General features: G+C 38.1%; 1 protein-coding gene and 1 long non-coding RNA gene across 3 annotated transcripts in view; one reads left to right on the top strand and one right to left on the bottom strand.

The window, feature by feature from the left end:
- Positions 1-24,816, bottom strand: part of LOC140165876 (O-acetyl-ADP-ribose deacetylase-like) — a 65,161-nt gene extending 40,345 nt beyond the window's left edge. The window contains exons 1-4 of one of the 2 annotated variants that reach the window (XM_072189219.1): positions 24,409-24,816; positions 21,599-21,872; positions 20,371-20,448; positions 19,000-19,170 (exon numbers count right to left, since the gene is read on the bottom strand). In XM_072189219.1, coding sequence (XP_072045320.1) covers positions 19,000-19,170; positions 20,371-20,448; positions 21,599-21,773 — 424 coding nt within the window. In that variant the 5' untranslated portion in view covers positions 21,774-21,872; positions 24,409-24,816. The remainder of the gene's footprint in view (positions 1-18,999; positions 19,171-20,370; positions 20,449-21,598; positions 21,873-24,408) is intronic. The other variant, XM_072189227.1, reaches the window with a different exon arrangement.
- On the top strand, positions 1,956-6,841 carry LOC140165869 (uncharacterized). Its single transcript, XR_011860778.1, has 3 exons — positions 1,956-2,271; positions 5,705-5,875; positions 6,409-6,841. It is a non-coding gene; the product is annotated as an uncharacterized lncRNA (long non-coding RNA).
- Positions 24,817-26,404: the final 1,588 nt, after the last annotated feature.

Here is a 26,404-nt window from a genome sequence, read left to right as displayed (position 1 = left end):
TCAATGTATATAAAAGTGGTACCAACCTTATTGTGCTTGCTAATTTAAGACTCGGTTGAAACAATATAAAGGATCGAATGCATTTTAGTGTCCAAAAAGGCAAAATTATCGTCAAAGTTGTGCCGAAATCGGTACCCTTGCGAAGGGTTCAGAATTCGAATCGGGAACGAAAATATCCGATCTTTGCGATCAAAAACACAAAATTACAACTTTAAACATACTATTGGCAAAAGACATTATTACCAAACAATATAGAATAGAAAATTTGACATCATTTTCTCAAAATATTGAAGAAATTTGCTCACTAGACATCAAAAAAGTACGCAATCCAATTCCCGTTCAAACGCGTGGGAAACTGAAAGTGCATAATCCCCACTAGCCTATCACAGCAAAGATCTGGAAATCGCTGCGGAGAACCTAAAACGCAACGTCTACACATGCGACGGTCGGACTATTACGGGTTCATACTGCAGTTACTGTCCGTTTTCCTATACACAATACACAGTGTTCTCTGCCATTGAGGTGTGACCTGCAGAAATAGTGTACGTTAGAAGTATGGGGATTTGCCTAGTTAACGTCACTGTCTGAAAAATAACCGGCCAATATTAAAAGTAACTCTCAAAACTTCTAGCAAATATATTTCTCTAACATGACCTAAAATTACAGCTAGGTTAGATGTTCAGAAATATTTGCACTTTGGTAAAATAGTGAGTGAGGGCAAGGCATAGCTAGCCAACTCCGTGTTAATTGAATGGAGATTTGACCGAAAATATTGGTAAACGGACCGCTCACTTCTGAAGAATGCCACAAGAAAACGGTACAAGCTACATTTAAAGTACTCTCTGTTCCATCATCATCATGAGTTTCTTATATAGTATGCCGAAATTGGGTGCTGTAGGTGATTGACAAAGGGTCGCACTTCGCTGATGAGCAAGTGACAGTGAACATGAAAATCAGCCCCCATAACCCAAGTTAGTAGCTAGTTAGTGGAGGCCGTCGCGGGACTGATTATTGATTATTGAAGTGCCTTATTTGGTCTGAGACATGAGAGCAGCTCATATTTAGGGCAAGAAATAAAACCCGGGACACTTTTGGAGACATCATCATCATCATTCATCATCATCATCATCATCATCATCATCATCATCATCATCATCATCATCATCATCATCATCATCACTTTCTACATTTTTTCTAAACAATATACTGTTTTAATAAGAATTTTTTTTTAAATGCATATAACAACTATACTATGTTTAGAGCGTGATGAAATAAAACATCACGATTTTCATCACAAAACAAATATAATGCATAAGAAATCGTTTGTTTTAGAGCGTGACGATGAAATAAAATATCACGGTTTTCATCACAAAACAAAGTAATACATAAGAAATCAATTTTTCGTGAGTGATGAAATAAAACATCACGATTTTCATCACGAAACAAAGTAGGCTAATAAGAAATCGTTTGTTTTAGAGCGTGATGAAATAAAACATCACGATTTTCATCACAAAACAAAGTAATAGGCCTACAAAAAGAAATACATTTTTCGAGAGTGATTTAAAATAAAACATCACGATTTTCATCACGGAACAAAATAATACATAAGACATCGTTTGTTTGATTGCAATAAACCGCGACAGTTCGTCTCACACACATAACAATGCACTGCGATCAAATAGGTTGATGACAACGTTTCATTGAATGGACTGCACTGCGCCATGATGGAGTTTCCCATCATAAAGTTTCCCAACATTCGCGCATGATTGTAGGTCTATGCGACCAACGCACTGAAGAGTCAATTGTTCTATTGTGTCCGGTTTGAGCGCTGACATATTGGAAAATGTTGCCAATCAATATTAAGGGAGGTGGAATGGGCGTGGTCCAAGACCCCTCAAAAAATTTTTCCAAAAATTTTTTTTTGCCATATTTTGTTTAAGAAAATCATAAGCTATCAGGTCAGCCAGATAAAGTTAAAAATTTCCTTTTCAAAATGCGAATTTGAGGGGAATTTCATCTCTTTCAATTTAAAACGATTTATGGCAGGGTTGACTTGCTATACATGCCGTAACCAGTTTGGTTTACGACTGGTGGGAGACTAATCAACGAATCAGCTGATCAGCTGGATTGGTATATACACACATGCGAAGAAGAATTCCAGTCATCTTATTCTTTCTAGTGAATAATTCATCCACTAATATTACTTTTACTGATATCCTGGCATGCCTGGAGAAAGAAAGAGGCGTCGTTAGCAGCTATCACCTATATTAAGTAAGTACTTCAGTCTAAAAATATGTGTGACGTTAAACTAATTAGCCCGGGTAACAACATTCAAATTAATTATATTAACATGAATTGTTGTTTATTGGAAGAGAGAACTTCTCAGAAACAATTTGACACCAAAACCAATCTTCTACTGTATTGCTAAGTGAAGTTATGACGAAATTACTGTCGGAACATTGGGCCATTTTCTCTGATAAGACTTACCATAGGAGTGCATCTTAGGGGACTTGATAATTTTTGTGCCACCCTGTCAATTTTTGTTTTCATTGTAATTTTATCTAATTTTTGTTGAATATTATGTATGTTATCATTTCCAACACATCTGTGAAATTTTGTATGAAAATTCAATTTTAAGGTGGTAAAAATGTGATTTTTGTGCTAATTTTGGTCAAATTTTGCCATTTTTCGCCATTTTGGGCCCATTTTAGGCAAAAACAATGATTTTTCCAAGCGATAACAAAAAGTGCTTTCTCCCAGCAAATAAGTAAACTGGAATTGTTATGTGAAAAGGATGAAAGTTTTGTCAAACCATGTTTCCTTTTGTCAGAAGATGAATTTTGGGTCAAAATATAATTTTTTTCCCAAAATGCCCCTTTTGACCCCTTTTTGACCAAAACGGTGATTTTCACCAAGGCATATCTCACAGAAAAAAATATTCAAAAGTGAAGTCAATGTTGCATTCTGCTTCCTAAAGCATTGAATCTGTTGTCAATGCAAACTAGAGCATCTGAAAACGATTCATTTTGGTTTTATTCATCATTTTCTCCAAAAATGGTGTTTTCAGTGGCACAAAATGGCACAGATTTACATAGGGCTTTATTATCAAGTAAAATAAATAGCGCCCTCACTCAGATGTGCATGGGTAAGCTTAAAGTAAACATGATAAAGATATTTAGCATTCTCTCGGTCGGGGCTGTTCCCGGGCATGCCGGGGACTGTTCTATCTATTGCACTATACCTACTTCTGACGGAGGGGCTGTGCAATAATTATGAGCCCGGGGGGGTGCGGGGTGGGGGTGGGTGCGATGTAAAATTGCCACCCCCAACTGGAAAAAAGTCCACTTGTACAAAATAAGCACCCCCCTAATGCCCTATAAAAATTCCTGGCGGTAAAATGGGGGGGGGGGTGCCAAGAAATTTTATCGAGCCGAAAGGGGTGGGGCAAGCAATTTTTGGCAAGCCGAGCCGAGGGGGAGCAAGTGATTTTTGGCACACATGGGTGCCTTGCTCCAAGTTGCTCGAGAAGAGATAGCCAAGAATTTGTTCACCGATAGCTTCACATTCTAGGTATGCCAGGCAAACACATTTGCTAGTCAGCCAAATTCGCCGACAATGACAATGTCAATGCATTTTTACATAGGAATTTAAAACTTGTGCCCGAAGAAAGAAACCTACATAAATATGTTTTCTATACTTCACTTGACCCAAATATATGATTTTTTATGGTGATAAGTCACTCGCACATGGAATTTTTGATTTTGATAGCAGTTCCATTAAAAAAAGCTGCTATCATAATGAGACTAAGATCTAGAAACACCCACGAAATGCCGTTTTGGGGAATTTTGCTAGCTGAATCTTTTTGACATTGTTTGATGAAAGTCAATCTTTGACAAGATGTAACTTTGCTACGGAAAGTGCTATGAAAAAAAGGTTTTCAGTTTTGGCTTTGTTTACTCAAAAGTCAAGGGCTTTAATTTGATATATAAAATGATGCAGTTTGATGGCAAATTTGAATTCACCTAGCATACCTACATTCTAGAGACCATTGCATTCAAAATCTAGTCGGATTTGTTGAAGCATGACACGTGCACGTGTAAAGCAATGGAAGTTCAGAAGTAAAATAGTAAATTACACAGCTGATCACGACAGACAATCGCATCAAAAATGTTGCTAAAATTAAACTTTAGCAAAATTTTAGACTGTTCAAAATAGGCAAATCTTGCTCAAAAGATACCGTACTGTAGTTGACTCATCAAAATAACTTTCATCCAAATTTCAACATTTAAACAGAATAAATATAACAAAAGATTGCACCGCTGTCCAACAGAAAAACATTTTAGCAATGCACTCTAGCATCGAATGCGTAACTATCGTGTGAAATTGAAGCTAGAGTTATCAAGTAAGGCGCCTTTTAAATAAAACACTCTAAAATGGCTTTATAAAGGAAAACAGTTACGGAAACACTTTGCCAATTTCCTGCTCGCTGCGTTCACAACAAGTATCATGTATGTTGAAGTGCCACATGAAATAAAAGAAAACAGCAAAGTGCCACTCAATGGCTGCTTTAGCACCTGGGTGGGGAGCCAGAGGGTGTCCCCCTGTGAAGCTATCGATTTAAAAAAATTTGAGGTGCAAATGACGCCATTTGGTGCAATATTTTGTACTATTTTAGCCGTTGGTAGAGGACATAAAAAAGGGCAGAATGGCAGTCAGGAAGGGCATATTTTACCTGTATCAAATTTCGTGTCAATAAAATACAAAATTCGATATATACATCATGCATTATCTATAGTATATTCCTTTGCTAAATCGTAAATAAAAAATTGAAATGTAGAATATTGGAGATATTCCTGCTGGATGAAGTTTGATCAAGGCATTTGATTTGATTTTTATTTTATCCATTCTGAGGGATAAATCACAAATAGTACCACAAATAGTCTTGGAAGCTACAATCAAGGAATTTAATAGTTGGTACACCTTGACAATATGTTGGAACTCGTCATTGCCGGTCTGAGAGTTAAGTGAAATTAGTATAACTATGTTTGATGAGAAGTACATACCTTCTCCTTTCCTCTTCCCTCCCCCATTCCCCCTCAATCAATGTTGGGGAGACTGGAGAGCCCAATGGAAAAAGTGCTTTCATCAACATTGAACTGGGGGAGAGGGGTGGCGATTTACATTTAGTATGCCCGAGTGTACCAACATTAATTTCTTTGATTGTAGGGCTTAGGCAGCCAGCAAATGTTACACACCCAAATTTGTACATGTCCAGTTTTTGCCCACATGGCCTATACTTTGTACACAAATGTTTAAATTTACACACCCAGTTTTTTCAATTTACACACCCAAACCTTCAAATCTTGCCTAAGACCCTGCAAAGTGATCCATGGATGTTCTTTAATAAAATTATTTTTTATGTGCAAATGCCCCCTGCCCCCTAGTAGTGCCACCACTGTTTAGAACTGAGGTATACTTTTATTTAGACATTTGATGAATTTAGTTGTACAGCTGTCTTTCAAAAGTTTCTTTAAGGGTGGTTATTAGGAGAAGGAACTAATTATGGTGAATACAGTACCTGTAGGCTACTTGTGTGGACGTTGACAGCTAAATAAATTTGAGCCAATTTTTTAACTTTCATTCAATCTCCATGAACTTTGCCAGTAAGTGTTATAATTATACTGAACTGTTTTACTACTTCCAGATGGTGGAGCTTACTCCAGGCATGGCAGTGTTTGTGTTTCCAAGTACACTGGATATGGAGAAGACATTTGCAAAACTATGTAGAAGATTGATGGATGATTTTTACAGTAGGGCAGAACAGGATTAGATGTGATCAAACAAGACCATGAATGACACACACCAGCCATTGTTGGTAAGAACAGCTATTCCCGTATATATGTTTCTTTTCATGTTGCCTGGTGTAGCTAGGGGTTGTGCGCCAAGGGCAAGGATACAAAATGGATGTGCCCCAAAGCTGTGAAAGTACCAACTTGTCAAAATTATCACTTGGTCATTTTGTGAAATGCAGTTACACAAATATCTAGAAACAAAATCAGTGGCTCCAGAATAGGGTACATCTCGTGCCCCCATCACCTCATGTCACACAAATTTCTTGTCCCCATTGCAAATTTAAAATTATTCCAAAGTCGTTTTGGGGGTCAATAGCCATACCATATGCATAAGGCAGCTATTTTATTCATGCATTGTGTACATTACAAATGACTGCTGTACTAGTAACTTAGTCCTTACTACTATCAATGAATAAAAGATGATCAAAATAACAGTCTTACTCAAAAAATAACAAGGCCAAGTTTATGTAAACAAAATTGGCTGCCATTTGCTGTCTTTACTGTGTAATTGTGAATACATAACGTTACTGTTTTTGTGCCAACTTTGACCTGTTAGGCTGATACTACTACAGAAGAGTGATCGCACATTTGCACATTTATAGACCTTGCTCAATTTGATGAGACAGCAGTCACAGCACCCAATATGTTAAAAGAATGGAGGCTGAGGTTCTTCAAATCTTCAGATGGGAGTTCTCAGCAGAGGTGGTTTATATCGTGAAGTTGTGGATAGGTAGTGGTGAGCAAACTCAGAAGTTTAAAATTCTAGAGCATTGTAGATGCTAGGCCAGATGAAAGGCAAGTAGTATGAAGCAGAATGACGTAAATAATCATGACACATATATGCCTTATTGGAACTGGATTTGGGAAACCCTCATCAGTGTCTACAGAAATGACTCCATCTGCAGCCCTTGCTGATCTAGCTGTGCAATGTGCATGATCCTTGGATCACACTTCATATTCCAGAGATAAACAATATGGTCCTGATTTCCTTTCCCCAGAATGTTGAGACTCTGAAGCATACATGTACCAAAGCATCACTCAATGACATTAATGCCCTCAATATCAATGAGCGTTGAGCATGGAGTAAAACCCAGCTCTGATTTCCAAGAAGTGCCAATCGAAGATATCCAATCTCAAGATTTGAAGAACCTCAGCCCTCTGGCTAGCCCTCTAAGTTTCCTCCCTCATGACCAGCACTTGAATCCTATCACAACTTTTGGGCTTGGCAAGTCCATGATCAGGGATGTAGCTACAGTGGGCGGTGGTGGGCGGCAGAGCCCACCAATCGGTTTTGGAGCCTATCACTCGGCTCCAATTTTAGCATTGGAGCCCACCACTCAGAGGCCAAAATTGCAGCATTTTATTGCATTAGTTAAGCATTCGGTCGATTTTGGCAAACAATTTCCACCTGGGATCCAAGGGAGAACAATGCCAGTGCATTGACTGGTCACCCCAGGTTAAATAAGAAATAAATAAATAAATAAATAAATAAATAAATATGCAAGATTTTCATCAAATGCCACCCAGCACTGAAAATATCCTAGCTACAACCCTGTCCATGATATGACCATCACAGACTGTGGCTGCTTATAATCATGTGTTTTAAGTTGAACAATCAAACTCGGGTTGTGGCGAGACAAGGCTGTTTGGCGGTTCGTAGACTGAGCCCAAGTTCAATTTTTCAGCATACGCACGGTCATTAATAGCTGTAATCTGTGGCCCTCACTGACTTCATGAGCCCAAAAATAGTTCAAGCAGGGAGGAAATCTTAGAAGGCCTTGAACAAGGCTACCCTCGAGCTCATCAGGCCTGTGTGTGTTGTCTCATCAAATTGAGCAAGGTCTAGATGCAAGTGTGTGATCTCAAGTCTTTAGTATTATCTGCCTAACAGGTCAAAGTTTATAGCACAAATAGGAAAGTTATGAATATTTTAGCAATTTCACAATTACACAGTAAAGACAGCACAAGGCAGCCATTTGTGTTTACATAAACTTGGTCTTTGTAGATAGCTCCCTTATGTTTAATTTTGAGACAAGTATGCTTTTTTAACATCTTTATTCATTAATAGTCCTAACTGCATGAACTAAAATGCATAAGGCAGCAATAATTTCTAACATTAACATTAGGGTATGGTCATTGACCAACAATTTCAGCATCACGGAGGCCCCTATTATGATTTTGGAATAATTTTAAATTTGGTATGCAGTAATATATTGACCAATGGCATGTTTTGAGACTAGGGACAAGAAATTTGCTTGACAAGAGGGGCATGAGATGCACCTTACTCCAGAACCAGGGAAAGGTTGGGACTGGGGGTGGCACCCAGCATACAAAATATGGCCGGTCAGTCGACCATTGGCATGTAACTTTTTGGCCTGGCCGGAAATTTTCTGACTGGCATCTAGTTGGCTGGCGGTAACTTTTTAAAAGGTCAAGCCTGGCTGGCCTGTAACTTTTTGAGGCATGATATTTTGAACACTGGTGGCACCCCCAATATACGCCACAGTATCGTTGTGATGAAAATGAGATTTTAATATGAAAATTTTAATGTACACAAAATCATATAGATCTACATCATGGTTTGTATTTACACAGTGCACTCAAACTAGCAATTTTGAGTTAAGATGTTATGTCCCTGAGCCCTTGATTTCTTGTTTATTAGGAGAAGGGAACTAATTATGGTGACAATTAATTGAAGATAATATATACAATGATTTGGTACATTGTAATAGTGTTTTAGGAATGAGAACATTTCAACAGAGATATGTCAATAATAATCGTATTTTTTTCTATCCACAGCATATACACTTGCTTCACAACTTGATGTGGATACTGTTACAGAAGCCAAGCGAGCATCTTAAAAATAAGGAATACATTTACCATGTTTACAGGGGTTGCTATCCCACAATAAGAAGATCCAGTAGACATTAATGTGGGCATCATTGTGAATCTTGGAACTCAGTACCCTCCTCAAGCCACGTCAAGCTTCACTATTTTCTTCTTCTTCTTGGATACCGCTTTACGATGATTAAGTTTAGACTTATCAAAATGAACTTCTGGGTGAAGCTTGAACTAATAAAAGCATTCGTATGATTAAGGTTAAACTTGGCTTTCGCTTTCAGGCATTATTATCGTGAACCGATGCATGGTGACAAATTGAACGCATAAATGGTGAGACAATGAAAATCCTTTTGGATGCATGGTGAAGCTTGGCCCAACAGAACACTTTATATTGTGAAAGTTGACTTCAAATTTGTGAGCAAAAAGTAAGCTGATCGAGGTGAAGCTTGACCTCCAATATCAGTTAAGGTGAACAAGGATGAATGCTTCAGGTTGGCTCAAAAGTGCTGAATGACCTTTGCATAAAAGACAATTTTTTGTGCATTTAGGGGGCTGTCATTTTCTTCAGAATGGGGTCATGAATATACTAGGGGTCATACAAATTGTATACCAAAAATAGTGAGGGTCATAATTTTTTACACAAAAAAAGGAGGTTATAATTACTACAGTTTCCTTCAAAGAAGAATGGCACTTGTTTACATTTTGAGAGTGGGCACAGTGTAAACACGGTAGTAGGGTTCTGATCAGTGGCGTAACTAGGTTTGGTAGCCCCTGGGGCAAGAAAAAATTTGCGCCCTACACCCCCAGAATATCTTAGGCGTGGGAAATTTTTTTAAACATTTGCTTGCGGGACGCGCAAAATTTTGGACAAATAAGGCCTACCACTAATTAATTTTGGTTACTAGAAGTTGAATATCGGTCTTAAAATGTTCTTTCAATAGATTTTGTGCTGAAAATTTTGACTTTCATCGCTTGGAGGCGCGGAATCGATGCTGAATTGGTCAATTTGGTGCCCCCTTAAGGGTAGCGCCCGGGCACGCTGCCCCCCTCTGCCCCGGTAGTTACGGCACTGGTTCTGATTGGCTGATTCAATCGTCTGACAAACATAACTACAGACGTGATAATTTGATTGGCCGATTACGCGCCTTAGACATTGGTCTGCACAAACAAAGCTCCTTGTATATGTCGCTCATTAACAGAATAACAAGGCATTCGCGTCAATCTGAGCAAGGGCTGCCATTCTTCTCTGAAAACGAGTGAAAGGGCGTGTGACTTTAAAAAAATGTGGGTGCCCTACGAGCACATTTACACTTTCCATCACAAATTTTACAATCTTTAGTTACAATGACAAAATAATGTTTCTGTACTGTGCACACCTTTCCATCAAACACACATTTCTTAACTTTGTTGGAAATTTGTCTCTGGTATGCGTACAAAAGGCGGTCATCAAAATATTCCGCCAAAGATAGGAGGTCACAAAATTTTCAGCCCACGATGGAAGGGGTTCATAAAAATCGACTCTGCTCACTGACATATTCATGACCCCTCACCTTTGTTTCATAACCACTAAGGCCAAATAAAAAATAAACATGTTTCACGCCCCTCCCGCTTCCTTTTTGAGGTTTCTTCAATTATATTTTTATTTTTTGAAATTCAGTTACAACTTTTCAAAAAATATGTCTAGGAAGTAGAGATGCTTTCTATAGTCTAAAGGTTTTGTGATAGTTAGAGGGGCCTATCTCTCAGAACAACAAATAAAAAGAGGCCTCCTCCTTTTTCCAGGCATTATTGTATACGCTAAAACAGCTCTAATTATGGGTATTTACACTGATTTTGCGATAAAAAAATACAAAATAAAAGGCCCTCTTCCTCCTTTTTTTCAAAAACCGGACGTGAAATATGTTTATTTTTTACTTGGCCTAAGGTGTAGGACATTTTTTGTTTTAGCTATAGCCCCCACTCCAGACGTATTTTTAATTGGACTTGCTCAAGTGGCATTTTCTATTTTATTACACAATTTGTTGCCATTTTTTTATGAACTTGTAAGTTCTTAAAATAGCCTAAAATGAGGCTATAGGCTATAGCATCCATAATTAACAGCCTTCTCTAATATTAATCTCCATAGACTTTACATGTAAAATGAAAAGGTCCATAAAAAAGGAACGGTAACAAATTGTGCACTAAAATTTGCACAAAATGCTAATTGAGCAAGCACAAATGCAATGCACTAGTTTTCGTGAGGGGGCTATCTGAAATATTTTTATGTATTGTATATATATGGTCTTTTTAAAAATAAAATGTCCATCTGAAACATAGGTGCCCTCCCTGCCCGAAGAAAATAACAGCCCCTTAGCAGCCACATATCCTGGCTATATGCACCTGGTCAACTTTACAAGCAAAAGTTGATGGTAAACTTTTTTGTTACACTCTGTATATCCCTTTTCTGTATCTTTTGTGTAGTTATGTCAATGCTATTGTTGATAGTAAAGTAATTGTGTATTTTTGTATCACACCTGTGGAGCATACTGCATATATAGTGTAGCACACTGAGCAAAGTGCATGCTGCTCTCTGCATGTATCATATTAAAAAGGGCATTTTGTTTGTATTGCATGGTTTGCATTAACCAATTTTTTAGGAGCTTCAAAAACATGCATTCATAATGATAGTCAGAAATGAGTGAACTATTTTGCATCTGACGATCATGTCAATCCTCACCACGGCCTGTGATATGTTTAACTTTAAAAGCACACAATCAGAGACAATGGCCAATGATGTCTGAACTTTAGGAAGGAAAAGGGCAACTTTTCTAGGAATTGTTTTCTAGCATTAGTTTCCTATTACTAAGACCTAACTTTTAGAGAGTTTGTATGTTTAAAGGTAAAAAACTAACCATAGGGCATGCTGTTTCCCGATGGGTTAGAAATTTCAATCATCAAGAAAAAATGTATACAAACAAACTGTTTCTGAGTTTGATTGACAGGTGAACTAGGCCTACATTGTAGTATCTTTAAAGGAAGTCTCTGGCAATCACAACATTATGCCTTATATGTAAAAAATAACTATCAACCACGAATCACATGGTTTTATTTAAAACAAACTCATCGTGACTATAAAAGCGATTAAAAGCACCCGTCTCTCTCAGGAAGACATTCAAAATTCCTGGGCGCTGAAATTGTCGAGTGTAATGACAATTGAGTACTGGTACAAATAACCATTATGTCATTGCACTTAGACAGATTCAGCGCAGGAATTTTGAATATCGCGTGTTGAGAGCCGACTGTTTTTATTCGTTTTATAGTCAATATGAGTTTGTTTTAAATAAACCATCATTCATGCTTCATAATTATTTTTCTAACATAAAAGGCACAATGCTATGATTGCCGGAGACTCTGATTTTATGCATCATTTTGTGCATATTGGCATATGTGAAATTTATTAAGTTATTTTTTTGTTAATAAGGCCGATATCAAAAAATTAAAAAACTGTTTCTAGAATGTCGTCTCAAGATAAAAAAAGTATTTTTGTGTTATGATGTAGCAACAAAGGAAAATTCTGTCCCAAGAGGTATAGGCAGTAGTATTAACTTCAAGATCATTCATCCATGGTAGAAATATCATGCGATGAAATTTGACCAGCCTCCTTTAATGTTACTTACACCTAAACCTTGATGTACATTATAAATTGAAGGCTTTAAGGTGGTATGGTACTACGCCCCTTGATAAATTTTGTGACTAATTTTGCATTTTTCTTAAAAAATTACTACACTCTGGTAACAAAAGTTATGTATAATACTTCACTGACATTTCAGTGATTGAAGACAAGTGGTTCATTATATAAAGAAATGAGGTACATTCTAGCGGTACCTCTTTTCTTATCATCAATAACATACCGCTTGTCTTGAGTCACTTAAATTACAGTGTAGTAACTGGATTCCTTGCCCTATAATATACATAACTTTTAATTGTTACCAATGTGTTATTAGTTATAGAGAAAAATGCAAAAAAATAATCGCAAATTTATCAAGGGGTGTAGTATCACCTAGGTTTTGCCCGTAATGGGCATTTTTCAGTTGTTTGTTTCTTTGTGTAAAGGTAATACTCTAATCATTCATCCTTATTAAGTGCAAGTATTGTATTCAACCAAATAGCTCTTTTGGTGCTTACACAAGACAAGCGGTTTGATACTTGTGATAGAAAATGAGGTACATGTACCGCTAGGATGTACCTCATTTCCTATCATATTTACTGAACCGCTTGTCTTGATTCACTGAAATTTCAGTATAGTAATTGGATTCCTTGCCCCAATAATATACATAACTTTTGTTACCAGTATATGTTATTAATTTTTGAGAAAAATGCAAAAATAGTCACAAATTTACCACAGAGGTGTAGTACCCCTTAAATGGGTTATGATCAAGTTTGAAAGTTCAATGACCTTTTCCCACTGAATGCAAGGTGTTGTTGAAATGGCTCCATAGCCTAGATTAATAGTGCTATTTCTCAGCCAAATATGGCAACTTGTAGTGCATATGAACTGAAATCATTGGATTTTGAAATGTTTGCAAGCTCCGACATAGCATTTTTTTGGAAAATGGCATCAAGGGTGTATTAAATTCATATTGTTTCGATATCTACGCCCGGCCCCCCAACTCAACACAAAAGTTGACAACCATGAGAGTTACCAAATTGCGTGGAAAAGGGGTTATTTTTTTTACCAGTAGCAAGGACCTTGAAATTGGCAAAATTTCGTGAAATTTGACAGTGAAATTAGCATAATAGGGTATTTAATTTGCACTGTCCGCGATATTTTGATAAAAAGTAATTGAGAAAATCCAGAAATTTTATGTCAATATTTAGTGTCATTGATAAGGGGTGTTTGAAATTCTAATCATTGAAAGCGGATGTTTGAAATTCTAGTCATTTAAAACCAAAAAAAGGGGTTGTTTTTGGCCATATTTCGTCCTCGATTTTGCATGAAAAAGGGGGTAAATTTGATGAAAAATCATTGCAAAAGGGGCTTTTGAAAGATTTGGTAACTCTCATGGTTGTCAACTTTTGTGTTGAGTTGGGGCGGGTATCTACGCTAGTCCTGTGGTGAGTCTGTTGACATGATAAAACAATATAAAAACTTGATCTCGAATTGAGCGATTAACTGAAACACTCCCGGGAAGCAATTCAACAAATGGGGACGCTTTATAGTTATATATTTAGTAAGTTGTTATTCGGCACTCTGTCATGTTATAACAGTATGATATACTAGTAATACAATACAAGTGGCAAATGATGTCAGTAATTTATATTCAACAAACACATTTATTACAAATGGAGATAACTTTATTTAGCAAATAAAAGATATTAATGATTAAGTACAAACTTGTGATAAAGTGTGTTTTTCATTGTTATTATTCAAACACATTGTTATACACCAAATGGGCTATTCCAGTTGAAATCCATACACCCCCTATGGAATACATGACCTTAAACTTTGACACAGGTGATGTAGATTTCAAGTGGAGTCACCCATTCAGGTAACCACAATTGAAATTCACACTCCCTGGGAGATTAAGGTCATATCTTCATATTGGGCTATTCCAGTTACAATCCTTCCACAGGGGTAGTATGTTTTTCAAATGTAATTGGTCAGGGTTAATTATTTTGAAACCCATACACCCCCTGCATTATGGCTTTACCTATAGACCACTTGACATCAATGTTTATCAACAAAGGCGAGGATTGGTCTTTCGATTTGCTCGAACGAACCGCTTCACAGTTCAATGGCTTTCTTGTACCATATGAAATGTGGTGGGAGATTTAAAATACACACGCCCTGAGCAAACTACGATGCGCACGCACAATGCAGGGCAAAGAACAATGGAAAGTGCCATAATGCGTGCAAGATACTGCCGGGTAATGACGTCACATGTCAAGTGGTCTATATCTTCCATAGATGGAGTGAGTATTTCAAATGGAAGTTACCCAACTGTCTATTCTATTCGAAAACTCATACTCCATCTGTGGAAGACTTTGGCTAAATCTTCCACAGGGGTAGTGTGGATTTCAACTGAAATAGCCCAATGACCAAGTGGATGGTGGGAATATTGGCTGCTCATGATAGAAAGTGTGCAAATTATTACCCCAAGGTGATCTGGAGAGTATATGTCTACTATTTTCCAAGACTGAAGGTAGAAGGAAAATAGTAGGCCTACATTCTTGAGTCACTGAGGGGGTAATGGAATTCAGCATTCCCTGAATACAGATCAGTCAAGAAGACGATATCAAGGTTACGATGTTGGTAAGGCGCACCATTAGATTTCCAGGGGGCATGGGAGTTTTTGAAAAAAAAACTTCGCCCACTAGTGAGACGAAAAAAAAAAAAACTTCACCCGCTAATGAGACGAAAAAAAACCAATTTTGCCTCACTGATGAGTAAGAAAAAAATTCCCCCAACCAACTTTGTATAAAAGTATACATTAAAATTGAAAAAAAAAAAAATATCTAGCCTTTGGAGGCGGAAAAAAATGAAACTACACAAATGAAAACCCATGATTCCTTTATTATTATATTATAGGTCATACACACATGTAGCTGGTTTTAATAGCAAAACAAAAATCTACCAGAACTTTTCTTTATGAAAAAATGCTTTTTGGGAGGCCTATCCATGTATGTGAACCACAGACATTGGTTAGAGATCAGTGGGGTAATCTCCCGGGTAATGTACTATCCAGCCCCATTAAAATTTAAAAAATATCTAGGACCCATTTTTTTATTTTTTTGAATTCAAGTTTTTAAATATTAATAATTTAAAACAAAATTTTGGCCCAAGAATTTTTTGTTACGATGTACGAAAAAGAAGTGGGCCAAAACTGTTATTCTCTTCTCTCTCTCCTCCTCCCCTCCCTCCCCTCCTCCCTCCTCCCCTCCCCTCCCTCCCTCCCCTCCCTCTCCTCTCCTCTCCTCCTCTCTCTCTCTCCTCTCTCCTCCTCTCTCTCTCTCTCCTCTCCTCTCCTCTCCTCTCCTCTCCTCTCCTCTCTCCTCTCCTCTCCTCTCCTCTCCTCTCCTCCTCCTACTCCTCTCCTCTCCTCTCCTCCCCTCCCCCCCTCCCCTCCCCTCCCCTCCCTCCCCTCCCCTCCCTCCCCTCCCCTCCCTCCCCTCCCCTCCCTCGGGTCCATGGAGAACGACTGGTAATGTAGATTACATAGCATTAAAAATCAACCCAATACATGGACCCTCCCAGTCTGTAAGCAATTTGACTTCCAGTTCCCACAAAATGCTGGGAGTTCACTTTTACGGATTTGGAGTCACGCAATCTTTCTATATACCACGTCCATGTTTTCACTACATTAACGTTTGTGTAAGCGACTAAAACAACGATATTGTATCCGATCGACCAATCAACGCAGCTTGGCAGCGCGGGATATTTGAAAAGGCTTCCTAGCTAAATAATGTGCAAACATTTGCAAACCGCACGCAGCGTTAATATCATAATATGGACAATAGGCCTAAATCCGAGTCGAGCGGTTGCCTTTTCTTATTGCGCGTACCATGCGCCTATCAGACGCGTGCCACTTGAGCTCAATACCAAGTGTCCCATCCGATCTTGCGTCACATCCCGCGGCATAGCTTTGTGCTACCATATTTGAATTGAAACTGGGGCGGGGCTTTCGTAATTGACATCAGAATCACTGGGCTTCGTTGAACGAATATTTGGAAGTGAAATCTCTAACACTTCGGAACAGTCTCGGCGTGGGGAGCGGTCACTGAATTTTAGCGTTCAATATAGGAGGTGTGATCAGTGTAGTGGCATCAATTTGAGCTAATTTGTGTAGAGAGAGGAATTGGTTTTGGGCTGTGTATTTAGAATCGGGGGGGGGGGTGTGAAGGACTATGGCATATTTTGGTAGGCTATTATGTAATTATGTATCGTTCCATTATCCAGGCCGGACCGAACCGAGACTGTGGGACAGTCTACTCTCCTCTCCTCTCCTCTCCTCTCCTTCCCTCCCCTCCCCTCCCCTCCCCTCCCCTCCCCTCCACCAGATCATCTCCTCGTCTCATCATCCCCACTCTCAAATAATATACATTTAAAATAGATTTGAGTCTGACAATATTGCCTGAAGCAACGATCAGATTACCAATTCCAATGAAAGAAATCCTATTAGTTTCACTTCAACGCACTTCTCTGGTGTTGCATATTACAAAGTTTTAAGGTGTATTTGGGACGAAAATAATTCCCCATTTAATCGCTACATAATCATAATATGACCGATTTTTGCGCGATTGCACGAACAAGTATACGTAATTCTTGGCAACACTGATTACTATTGCTTAATTTATATTAATCATGTTAATGTATATTTCTACGCTGGGCTATATTCACGAGATACTCCCGCTTAGGCTGGAGTACCTATACACCCAACGCAAGTCAATTGAAGCCGTACAATTTATCGCGAATTTACGACCGTAAAATTTAGACACTTCTTTTGTCTAGATTAGCATCTCACGTTTTTCATGTCAGAAATTAACATAACTCCCGAAACCGAAACAGAAGTTATCTTCGTTCAACTTTTCTGTTTTTGGAGGCCCTAGGCCAGGCCAAATTTTGGAGGCCCTCAAACTCACCGTGAGGAAGGCGTGTGAACTCAAGTGGCCAAGTTTTGGTTTACAAATATGGGGCCTACTAAAATCGACAGTGGCTGAGTGGCGGCAGAAGAATTGCAATTTAGCGGTAAACGAACATATTTTGTTAATTTTCCGAATTTACCATGACATTTGCGCGCGAAAAATTTCAATTTCAGACAATTTTAGCCCAAAATGAAGGTGAATTTTGCAGTGTAAAGGGCCAGTGCAAGCGAAACGCGTAAAATTATGCAATCGCGCCATATTTTGATCCAAAACATGGTGTTTTCGGGCTAAAAAGAGCGTGTTTATATTATAGCCCTATTATACATGTATGAAGGCATAAAAAAAAGTAATTACCCCCTTTAATTACGAGACAATATCTCAAAATCTATACATCAAATTTTAAAAACTGTAATAACTAAAAGAAACCCAGTTTAGTTTTGCAAATTTTGATAGGCCTTCCTCATTTTTGTCTGGATAGCTCAAAATTTGTACTTCTTTGAGAGAAAAAAGATGCATATTCAAAAGTTGCACTAAAAAGCTATTCAAGCCATTATACCGTTACAAGGCCATAATATTTCTCTACAGCCTGTCTCATAAAAAAAGTTGTGCAAGTGAAAAGCGCCCTCTTTGACAATTAGAAAATACCGATGTGACATGATGCTTACACCAACGTCAAGGGCGTAGTCTTAGCTCTCAGATGCCGTTTGTTTTGTTCAATTTGCTTGTTTTAATTTCGTGATATGTTTAGTTAATAACGAAAGGGTAAAATCACAATTGTGCAACTTTTACTAGGGACGAGGGATGTACATGTAAATCAATGATATAGCATCAAGTTTATCAAGAGTTCCTTCGTGAAATCAAAAGAATGCATCAATATTACACAACAATAGAAAATTGTTTTTACTGTTTTTACTGTTTATCGTGATATAGGTATTAGTGATTCTCTTTTTCCACTTAAAACATATTAAAAGATAAATAAATATTTCACATTCTGCTGTAAAATTAACTTCATGTGCATGTCAATGGTTTATCATGGTAAATACTGTTCTCTTTGTCACTCAAGACATGTTAAAAGACAAATAAATATTGCACACTTATAGGTTAATGAACGCGTTTTAATTGTTGGGAGAGAAATAATTAGACAAAATAATGCGCACGCGCTGATGTTTATGCGTCTTATACTCGAGCCCCAAAGCCGGGAAGTGCATTAGACGCATCAACATCAACTATCATTGATTTACATATACAGCCCTCTTCCCTAGTAAAAGTGGCACAATTGTGATATTACCCTTACGTTGTTAACTAAACATATCTCGAGATTAAAACTGGTCAATTGAACAGAACAAACGACATTTGAGAGCTAAGACTGCCAGCGCCCGTGACGTTGATGTAAGCATCATCTCACAAAAGTATTGTCTAATTGCCAAAGAGGGAGCTTTTCACTAGTTTTTTGCACAACTTTTTTTTGAGACCGGCTGTATATGACTTGACAGTGTGAGTATGACCACCGGTGACCAGTGACGACCAGACAGTCTACAAAATGTAAATCCAATATTTTCAATGGGGTAGATGCAACTTTAATGAATTTTATTTTGAGTTATTATCTCGTAATGAAGCGATGTAATTACTCTGTGATGTGTTTACATTGCCCTAACCAAAGGTCAAAATTGTCAGGTCTACCTACCAGTTCCGAGCGCAGGAAAGGCAATAGAGTCCAGTTTTCCAGCTTCGGCTTCCTGAAGAGTTTTGGTCACTAAATCTGTCAATTTCTTTGGGTCACTATTAGCCACCACGTGTAGAATCTTTTCTTGTTTCATATTCCCCGCTTCGGTAATCACTATGTCTTTATTTGTTGCTGTTAGAATTAAAACACAAATCATTATATCTAAGGGACCTTTCAATATTAACGCCAGGGGGAAGTGGGAGTTTTAGGGGGGGGAGTGGGAGTTTTAAAGGGGATCTGTTTTGGGGTCTTAAGGGGAATCTTGATTTTTTACTTGAACCATGAGGGAGTTTTAGAGGAAAGGGGGAAACAAGGACCCAGATAACATGGCGATATTGGTCCGATGGTGGCCCGATATAATTATGTTCAATAATGGCCCAATATCATTTGCTCATGGGCCCAAGATTGGGCTTGGGCCAAATATTGGGCCTATATTGGACCAATTTAGGCTGCCACTGTGATGCCAATATGAAGATTACCGATGGTAAGCCAAGATTGGCCCAATATGGGCAGCAAAATAATGCCGATGCCGAGATTGGCGTTCGAAAACCAACGTTGGGCCAATATATGCAGGTTATCTGGGGAGGGATCCGAAATTTTTGAGCGGACGTAAGGGGGAACACGAAATGGTTTTGAAGATTCTTTTGTCCAAATTCCCACACTATCGGCGTAATATGGAACGGTGCCTAATGGCGCAGTGTGTAATGTGAACGAATTCAAATAAAACCACATTGGCGGTGATTTTTTTTTTTTGGCCACGAATCAATAAATAATTTCTTACAAGTTCCATAAAGTTACTTTTTATTTGGAATTCTACTTGAATGCCCTACCACTGACAGTTTTCAATGGGGACTTTTACTTTGAAGAATGACGCATCACACAGGCATATAATAATGTCAAAATGGTTCGGTATTACTTGAAAACCTATAAAAGAATCAACATATTATGTTATTATCAATATCTTCACATATTTCAAGCATTTTTCTAAAGATGTTTTATCTTAGATGCTCGGATATTATATTAGACTATTTTGATAAGATTTGAACAACTGCTCTAAGACACCAGAAACAAATTTGTTCGATCTTTGGATCGATCGTCGATACTGTTTCGATACTTGTTATCAATGAACTATCAACTAATTAATTAGATTTAGCACTAAATTTATATTGGTCAATATCACTACAGGCTCAAATTACTATTTTATTGCAATTAACAATAGTATATTAATTGATGCTACAAATAATAAGGATCGGCCAAGCATCGATGGTCGATCGAAAGATCGAACTTATTTGTTCCCATTGCCAATTTATTTATAAAAAAATTGGTTCTTACATGAGTCTCTGTTTCTTTTATATTCGTTCACCATACTGTCACCAGCTGCTTTCTTGATTGCCTTGGCGCAATCTCCATCTATGAAGGAAAATAAAGATACTACTTCTTGAAGATAAGGACTGTTCATGAAACGATTCTTATTTGGCTCATTTAGCGAACTTGCATTAACTAATAGTAACTCCGATGCTATAATCACAGAACAAACTGACCAATAGCATAAAAAATGCAACTGACGGTTAGTTGAAACGTCTGCAACTATTAACTAGTGAAAATTTGACTATTAGATAGCTCTTGATTAAAATGTCACCAAAGAAACATTTGAAAATATTCAACCGTTTTATATTTAAGGTGGAACTACACCCCCTGATTAATTTTGTGACAAATTTTGCATTTTTCTCGAAAAATAACTACACACTGGTAACAAAAGTAACAATGTATATTATAGAGGCAAGGAATCCAATTACTTCACTGAAATTTCAGTGATTCAAGACAAGTGGTTCATTACATACCGTATGTTAAGAAATGAGGTACATTCTAGCGGTACCTCTTTTCTTATCATAAATAACGTACCGCTTGTCTTGAGTCACTGAAATTCCGGTGTAGTATAACTGGAATCCTTGCCCCTAAAATATACATAACTTTTGTTACCAGTGTGTTATTATATTTTGATAAAAATGAAAAAAATAGTCACAAATTTATCAAGGGGTGCAGTACCACCTTAGGGTTGACTTTATTATATTTACAGCGCTCATAAGTTTCACTATAGACTTTCGAAATCGGCGCTGGTAGTTATTATAGACTTAATCATTTTAAATGCATCTTAATGACTATACTGCACTGACGAGTTCTTCTGGAAATGGGGCAGCACAATTAGACATGCATACTTAACTTTTGTTCTTCATTCAGCTATACAAATCTCAAGTTTAGCAGTTTATTTGAGATGTTGGATTTCTTACGTCTTGGTGCTTACATGTACGTCCGGCCCGCAGCTCACAAATACGTCACAATAGAGTAATTCGAGAGTAATTAGAGCGCTTGCGATTTCCAAACGTACGTATCATACGCCCATGCATCCATTCAAAATCCCGTCACATATGACGGGATTTTGAATAGATGCACGGGCACATGATACGTACGTTTGGAAATCGCAAGCTCTCTATTTTGAATAGCTACACGGGCGTAACCACCCGACGTAAGAAATTACAATCTCTTTTGCAAGTATACATACCCCCGTAGTTACTCCCACAGACGCTGTTGACGACGGCCCGTGTCGTTTCTTCAACAATATTTCCAAATTGTAGCTGTACCCGACAACGTCCGATAGCTGCCGACAAACCTGCCCTTTGAACAGGTGGAATGCCGACGAATACACCACTGGTAGAAACGGTAGTACTGGTTGTCATTGTTGGTGGAATATGACCTTTTTGAATAATCTGTTTTATAGGTGATCGTTTAATATGTTAATGCTCACTTTTAGTTCCGTGAGGTTCGCTGAAGTTTTTCTGTAAATTGAAAAACAATACCCGTAGCAGATCCGTCTTTAAAAAACTGAGCAGTCCTAATTAACTGAAGTCTGAAGAAACAAGAATTACAAGAAAGACCTTGACAAGATCAAATGATAATGTATGATTTTTGCATACATTCTTTGAAAAAAACAGCAATGAAAGAAACATCATGTTAATAGTTGACAGTTGTCTATATTTTTAAAGGAAAAAACCTCCGCATTTTGTATCTCTCAGCAATTTAAGGTGGTACTACACCCCTTGATAAATTTGTGACTATTTTTGCATTTTTCTCAAAAAATTAATAACACAATGGTAACAAAAGTTATGTATAATACGCTGTAGAAGTGACGTCATAATCGGATTAACTACCATAGCAATAGATGAATACAATTTTTGAATATACCGCGCTGCACTGCAACAGGTATCACTCATCGCCTGTCTTCAAATCATAATAGATTGAATACAATACCGCTCTTTTCAAAGAGACTAATCTTGCAGGTGCGAGTGATTAGCATTTCGTTGACATCTATGGTTCAATGTATCGGTACCGCATGAACGTAGTAGTGTGGGGCGATATAGCCAAAATTGTATTCATCTATTGCTATGGTAGTTAATCCGATTAACTACGTCACTTCTACGGCGTATAGGGGCAAGGAATCCAGTTACTACACTGGAATTTCAGTGACTCAAGACAAGCGGTATACGTTATTTATGATAAGAAAAGAGGTACCGCTAGAATGTACCTCATTCTTAACACATACAATGAACCACTTGTCTTGAATCATTGAAATTTCAGTGGAGTAATTGGATTCCTTGCCCCTATCATATACATAACTTTTGTGACCAGTGTGAAGTTAGTTTTTGAGAAAAATGCTAAATTAGTCACAAAATTCATCAGGGGTGTAGCACCACCTTAACAGAAACGAAAACTTAAATTTAAGGTTATGGCCCTACTAGCTCAGTGACATGTGAATACTATAATAACATCCTGGATTATTGGAGACAACGTTTCTATTACGTGTAATATACTAATATACCTATTATTTAGGCCTATGTGTGTTTTGATAACAAGTAATTGGCCCTGTTATAATTGCCACATGATAATGATGACGGCTAGTACCTTTTCCTCTATAACGTCATTATCAAACTTTCAAGTCTTATAACTTGTCCAAGCTTTATAAAATTGATTCTATCGAACCGATGGCTACTATGGCTAGAACAAACTATTACTCTTTTTCGACTATGTGTCCCTTATATCACACCTTAAACATTGTTATTAAAATAGTTGTTTCCACTCTTTAAGGATTTTTTAAGGATAGACTAGGTATTGTTGGTCGAAGCAGCAACAAACAAAAAAACAAAACAAAAAAAACAAAAAACAAAACAAAACCGATTTTCATTATCTAAATCAATAGATTATTGAAAAATAACACTTTGATGTTTTGAAGAAGTTCATTCTACAAATCATATACTAAAGTACTTAAAAGATGGGTGGCCTGATCCAGAACCTCATCCCCCACTTTTTTCTATCAAAATGGAGATGTTGGCATCAGATTAGAAGAAAGCTCATATTTTCCTCATAATCCCAGTGACATTTTAGGCCCAAAATATATTCCGAATGCAAAAGTTATAGCCTCGTAGCTAGCAAAACATAACATAACATAACATAACATAACATAACATAACATAACATAACATAACATAACATAACATAACATAGGAAGCTCGGATGGTGGCCAAGCGGAACGGGCTTCGACTCATAATCGGAAAGTTGTGGGTTCGAGCCTTGTGTTGTGCCCTTGAGTAAGGCACTTTATCTCGATTACTCTTCTCAACCCAAGTGTATAAACGGGTCGGCATTGCTGGGAATGTAAACAGACTCGCGGTGGCGGTGTGGCGATCCCCCCCCCCAGCAACATTTCACGGTGGAGTCTGGCCTAATCGCTAAAAACGAAAGAGAGATGGGCACCCGGGATGGGCACTCCGTCCTGTAAAATACAGGTCCGACTTCTTTACCCTTAACCTTTATAACATAACATAATATGTGACACGATCAAGGGAAATGAGTCGGATGTCACTAATATTCATTTTGAGATATTGGCAAAGAAGGTGTCAAAATTCTTTTGTTTTATATTGTTTTCAGCGATTGAGAAATTGATGTAACTTCGCAAAGAAAAGTCGTATCAACAAGGGGTTTTCAGTTTCTGAAACCTCTAAATGTCCTCTTTAGAAACATAGTTAAAACTCATTTTCGACCAGGGTCGACATGTGACTCATTCCCCTTGATCATGTCACATATGGTTACATTAATAAGGAGCTGTGCAAGGTGAGGGTAAGTAAGCAGTTTTTGGCAGGTCCAAAGGGGCCCAGAGAAGGGGAGGGGGGAATGATTTTTGCACACAATTTCCAATGATTATACGGGACACTTAAAATATTTGGTATGCCGTTGGTAATTTTTTACGGACCCTCCCTCGGTTCATCATTATTGCACAGTCCTTTGCAAATAATGCTTCATACCTATTAAAATACTCACAGGTAGCGTCAATAACAGCCTACAGTCAGCATGGATGCCATCAACCACACCACCGCTATCGAAAGCTGGATTTTAACGCGTTTTACGTTGAATCTCAAATTTAGGCTATCAGTTATTACTGACCAATTTCCACCAGACAATCAGTTACCTTTAGGTAGGCCTACATTTATCTGGGATTTTTTTCGTTAATACAACCACACCGGGCAACCACAATACAATTGTACAACCTATTTTGCTCTCGCAAGCTAAAATTAGATGTTGGATTTTCCTGCTATTGAAATTTTGATGTTCGGTTAAAGGTCAATATGATTTGATTAATGAACAATAACATGTTGTGGTATTATTATTAATCATTTACCAAAACAATAATCCACAATATTTATCCTTTGTACTGATATCTCTGATGCCATTGTGGAAGACAAGTATGTTCAATCATGATTGTTTCATTCTCGTAACGCATTTCGTTGTGAAGGCACTACAAAAGTGTCACTATCCGTGACGTAGGCTAACGGGGATTTCCCCTAATCGTGTCATGCGATGACGTCACTCATGTGGTTGAAGTTAAAAGGAAATAAGGAATGGTACTGTTTTCTGGACTGGGGTTTTAAAAAATGAACCCACTAAATCATAAAAACATTGATTTCACTGTGTTACTGCGTAATAATAAATTTTGATTAGAACAATGCCATAATCATTAATTAAATGCACTTTAGACCCCTGCTGTACATATAAGGGGCTGTGCAATAATTATGAGCCCTGGGGAGGGTAAAATTGGGGGGGGGCAAGAAATTTTGGCGAGACGAAAGGGGGGCAAGCAATTTTGGCAAGCCGAGAGGGGGGGGCAAGCGATTTTTGGCACGCATTCACGGGGCGCCTTTTTAATAAAATGCTTTAAAAAGGCTTAGGAAAGCGGTACGGAAACGCTTAAATATGCAAATTTTCCTGCTCGCTGCGCTCGCAACATACATCTAGACCATTTCAAGTTTGGAATTTGGGATCCCAAAATTTGGCATGTTCAAGGGGGGGGGGGGCAAAGAATTTTTGGCGGGCCGAGAGGGGGGGGGGCAAGCGATTTTGCCAGGCCGGGAGAGTGGGGGCATACGCAGTTTGGCGGTCCGTTCAGAAATTTTACCCCCGGGGGCTGATAATTATTGCACAGCCCCTAATGAGGATGACTCTGTCATTAGCAGCGCCGGATTGCATATACAAAATAATACCCTTAAAAATGTTCCCACAATTAAGGTTTCCGTTCACACACCTACATGTACTTGGATCCTTGAGGCATTACATGTTTAGTTACTGGTATCACTTTCTTTTTCCTCTTACGTTTTTTAGTGAAGTGAGCTGCTTTGATGAATATTATTATAGGGTCCACAACTTAAAAGTTCCCCCTAAGGGACCGTTCATAAATACTTTGGTGGGGGGACTGGGCAAAGTGTGGGGGACACAAAAGTTTTGAGTTGCACAAAGGGGGGACAACAAAGTTTTGGTTACTAAAAGGAGGGGGGACAAAAAAGTTTTAAACAAGAAAATACCAAAAGAACAAGAGCATACAAAAAAATTTTGCGCGCTACGCGCGAATATATACCAATGAAGCCCTTTTTCACCCCGCTTATGGCCAAATATAGTGTAAAATATATTTTTGGTCGCGCTCACGCGCGCTAGGTATATGTATGTATCCCACTGATAATACCGGGTCAAATTGATGCAACCAGCAATTTTTTTTGTCTTTGCCCCGAAATTTATATTTTGCCCCTCTGACCAAGAAAGCTGGCTATATACGCCCATAATAAATTAGTATTAAGTATTAAAAATCTTGAGTATGTGCCTAGATGTTGCTCTCAATTAGCAGTGGCATGGGGGGGGGGGGCAGGTGGGGGTATGTGGCCTGGGCGCCACTCTCAGGAGGCGCCGAATTGACCAATTCAGCATCGATTCTTCACTCCTCTAAGCGATGAAAGTCAAAATTTTCGCGCGCATTTCAGGACAAAATCAT

The sequence above is a fragment of the Amphiura filiformis genome, chromosome 1 (assembly GCF_039555335.1).
Source record: "Amphiura filiformis chromosome 1, Afil_fr2py, whole genome shotgun sequence".
Lineage (NCBI taxonomy): Eukaryota > Metazoa > Echinodermata > Ophiuroidea > Amphilepidida > Amphiuridae > Amphiura > Amphiura filiformis.
Note: the sequence above shows the minus strand (reverse complement) of the source record. Positions and strands in the feature narration are given on the sequence as shown.